General features: G+C 40.2%; 1 protein-coding gene across 1 annotated transcript in view; it reads right to left on the bottom strand.

Moving 5' to 3' along the window:
• ccl36.1 (chemokine (C-C motif) ligand 36, duplicate 1) overlaps nucleotides 1–387 on the bottom strand; it is a 19,353-nt gene extending 18,966 nt beyond the window's left edge. The window contains exons 1-2 of the mRNA XM_005741854.1: nucleotides 216–387; nucleotides 26–137 (exon numbers count right to left, since the gene is read on the bottom strand). Of these exons, the coding sequence (XP_005741911.1) occupies nucleotides 26–137; nucleotides 216–285 (182 nt within the window). The 5' untranslated portion in view covers nucleotides 286–387. The remainder of the gene's footprint in view (nucleotides 1–25; nucleotides 138–215) is intronic.
• Between the last annotated feature and the right edge of the window lie 3,875 nt (nucleotides 388–4,262).

The raw sequence follows: 4,262 nt of genomic DNA, 5'->3' as shown, positions 1-4,262 counted from the left end.
AATAAACCCAGATTTCTTCACTTACATGGCACCAGGCTTTGGGCATCGGTGATCAGTCATGTAATACGACTCCACAATGCTTGGTTTAATTCTTCTTGGGTACAACTTGAAGCAGCAGTTGTCGGGACCATTTGCATCTGAGAAAAAGATGTTTCATTACACTTACTCAAAAAATAAAACTTCTCTTTTAATGATGACATTTAAGGTAATCTTACTATTGCAGTTAACTGCAGACAACAAAGCAGCTCCAAGGATGCACAGCAAAAGGATGTGAGTGGTCTTCATTATGATTCCTCAGGAGTTGATGATGATGAAGATTAAGACAACAGCTGTTCTTGAGACGCAAGCAAGGGCTTCTAAATAATAGGTGGTGTGCTGTTACATTTATCAAGATCAATATTTTGAAAAAAAAAAAAAAAGGTGCATATGGTGTGAAAGAGGGAGGGTGGTTGTGGTTTCGAAAGGTGCTGAAAATGCCTCTGACAGAACTTTCCACTCGGCTACATTGAGAGGAAATGAAGCTGCGGTTTAGCCCAGAGATGCAGCTCAAAGCATGACACTGTTAACAAAACCAACTTCTACAGCCCCCCCAAAAGTTTTAAAAAAATATATGTCACAAAATATAATGACCACGAAAACACTAGAAAAACAATGCCCCCGAACATCACTGTTGGCTATTTCTAATGTAATGAGACTGTGCTGGCCAGAGTAACATTTCAAAATCAACAAATCTATTTGAACAATGTGTGTTATCATTTTTTTTCTGCTACATATAGTCATGTGCTGTACCACAACAGTCCTTGCGATTGCTATGGTTGCGGGTTGCTGCAGTCATCTGTTGTTTTCATGAAAGACACAACTTAACCAACTTAACTGTTAAACTAACTTAACTGTCTTAACAACTGAGCACTATTAAAACTTGAAAGTGTGACACAAACCAGAATGTTAACATTCACACTATATGTTGTGCTTCAGCAATGCAGCCAGTACTTTTCAAAAGATGCATTTTTTACTTTGCAAAGCGATCGAGGATTTTGCTAACCAGTTGGGAAATACACATTTATTCCTGAGTATTCTCGGGCTTTAACAAGCACTTAAACAGTGATTGGCATCAGCCTCAACTAACCACCAGCCAACTGGTTGGGAAATATTCTTTTTTTTTTTTTGTGTTGCCAAAAGGTGATCAATCTCTAGACCTGTTCATACGATTTGTCAAATCATTTAAACGTCACACGGTCAGTGTGTGGTCATTTGACCCTATCATGGTCATAGTGTTTATAGGAAAATGGCCGCGGATCTGATCTTAACAAGAACCTTTTTGATTCATGCATTTTTGTTTTTGTTGTCGTTTTGTTTTTGTTTTATATATCAGCTGTAAAACAAATCAGTGATTGTTTGTAGCAGCTGCACATGTTACTTAGAAATAGTCATGAAATATTCACATAGAAACAAAGATAGCTAACAAAACAATGCCATGGGGTTTAAATTATATACTTACATATGTTGGAGAATTAAGCTGAATAAGTAGATACAGATTTTAGATGAAGACAAAACTTCACTCTCTGCTCATATGAGGATCAGATCTGTGATTAAAGGCTTTTGTGGACTCCAGGAGATTTTTACATTTAAAACTGGGCCACTGTTGTCTGATGTAGGAGGTCTGCCTCAGAGAACCCCATTTGATATTTATGTAATATGTTCACTAATCAGTGGTTTATCACCACTCATCGAGAATCAAAGCTAAAGTGCGGATCACTCAATACTAACATATAGATTTTATCTCAGGTAAAAGTGTGGCAACCTTTTCACAAGAAAGTGTAAATACACCACAACGCATTGCTGCAGCAATGACTGTTGCACTAACCACATAAGCCATCGTGTTCTCACTCCGGTTAGGCTCAAAGGCACTCTGGGAAATTCACTTCCACCTGTTGATCTATACAAGGCAGGAGGAGAGTTGTAATCCAGTAAGAAGCAAACTAGCTCCTGGTTGAATATGTACATCTTTTTATTATAATAAAACCATCATTTATATACATTTCAAGTGAGAAACAGTTGCGCGGTGACCTTCTGCTGTCTCCATGTATATCTATCAGTCCTCTACAGTACACAGGTCTCTTGGAAAAAAAGGAATACAAGTCAGACAATGCAAAACGACTGAGAACACCCAGCAAATCAACATGATTATCAAGCAATGGTACATCATCTAAAATATCTTTCAACCCAAATTAGTTTGAATGTTCTTTTTGACCACAAAGGATCAAAAGGTAGTGTTGACAGGTAGAGCTGATACCCAGGCCAGCTTTAAATGTAACAATTAACTGGTAACTAACAGGTCTAATTGTGAAGATACCACTTAACCACACAAACAAGACATACACATACAGACACACACTACAGTTTGCAAACAGCTACCTAAAAAAGGTGGAGAAATCAACAACCCGTTTTTAACCACGAGACGATCAGAGGCACAACTCAAAGGCTTGCACGTATGGCTTGCAAAAAGCTTTAACTGCAGTCCTGCAGTGTTTCACCACAGTGGGGGAGGGGGTGCATTTAGAAGAATGATCAGACATAGTATTGCACGGTGCTGAGTCAAAAACACAGCAGGCGCCCTTTCAGCGGCCATGTGGCTGAGACGATGATGAATTACAAAACGAAAGGAGTCTTCCTGTTTTTAAAGCCCAGACTGAACGTTCTACTTCAGCTAATGTTCAGGGATTTAAGAAAGCACAGCCTCAGCTGAGGGTTAAGAGATTGAGTTCACTAATATAACAGGAAAGACCGACTGGAACTCCATCACACACAAATTCAGCAGAACAACACAGCACGTGAAGCAGTTTCACAAGGAACGACGAGACATTTCCTCATACATCGGCCTTTCATTCCTCTGATGACGCTTGTGCACAATGGGCTTTCAAAGTCATCACTGTCACAAAAAAGATCAGATTATCAGGAAATGCAGTGTGTTGACTTTGCACAGTGTATCCAATCAACGTAGCATTGGCTCCGCCCACTACTGGTGAGGATGGAGTGACACAATAACCACAGTGTGAATGCAGTGTCAAGGCCTCAACTTAGTGACAACCTCAACTTTAAGCAGCCACAATACCCTGACACACGCAGCAGTTAGCAGATCTAGGCCAGATCTCTCTCCACTATGCCACTGTGACACAAAAGACAACACAATCTGTGTCATCTCATGATGAAAAACTAAAAGTAGAGATTTGCAGGCTGTGTGACGCTCAATATCAAACAATCCGCTTCCTTCTTCCAACTTTGTGTAGGGCTCTAACTAAATATTGCTTCTATTATCAAATAATCAGATCTGCTACCCTAATAAAAACTCTATAAAACAACCAATTTAAAGCCCCCACAAAACAAAAAAGCAGCAAATCTTTAAACCAAAGTAAGAAATCTCTGTTATACTGCACTTTGCTCCAGAGTGGAGGATTTAAAACTGTGAGGGGCTCCACAACATGACGGGTAAGATGGTTACAGTGATGCTGCAGGCTAGTAATCTGACCAACAGTCAATAACTACAGCTGCAACAGTGACGTTTACACACAGCTAATGCAAGTAATTAAAGGCCGTCTATGCAGGATTTTAAACTTTAGGAATCTCTCTGATCAACCACTTACGACCCACCGTATGTTGCGGTGTAGCTATTTAAACTTTATGCCCAAACCATTCATCCTTAATTTGTCACATAAATTACCTGGAACCAAACCTGGGTTGTCCCGCTCTTTCACGAAAAGCCAAATTTGTACCTCGAGATGGTGCAGCGAGTCCACCAGGCACGTCACTAAGAATGTACAACGACAGCCGGGGGGAAAAGCCCAGCCACTTGATTAAAAAAAGTGAAGGTTTTGGTTACATTTCACAGATGGCAATTGAAAAAAATACTTTTAAGCCAAGGACGACAGACCCACGATGCAAACAGCAACAACAAAACTCCTGCATAGCGAGCCTTGAAAGTAAAAACCATCAACAGCTGACTGCACACTCCTCAGAGTCTCCACATCTTAATGCTTCAAAGTTAATTTCATTGGCCAGTGTGGTTAGTACTTTTAGATTGCTCCCTGGAAATCCTGCTTTGACCACACGCGCCGTGCACAGACCTCAAACCTGTGCATAGAGCAAAGATTAATTCAGCTTCAAACTGACCCAAATTTCTGTGGTTTGGATGGTTGGCGACGCATGAGACTGTCAAAATGGAAGTTGTACTATATTCTGCTCTGATCTTGTACCGCTCAGAGCAC

This window comes from Pundamilia nyererei, unplaced genomic scaffold (genome assembly GCF_000239375.1).
Source record: "Pundamilia nyererei isolate P.nyererei 1_Seehausen unplaced genomic scaffold, PunNye1.0 scaffold00114, whole genome shotgun sequence".
In the NCBI taxonomy this organism is placed as follows: Eukaryota; Metazoa; Chordata; class Actinopteri; order Cichliformes; family Cichlidae; genus Pundamilia; species Pundamilia nyererei.
Note: the sequence above shows the minus strand (reverse complement) of the source record. Positions and strands in the feature narration are given on the sequence as shown.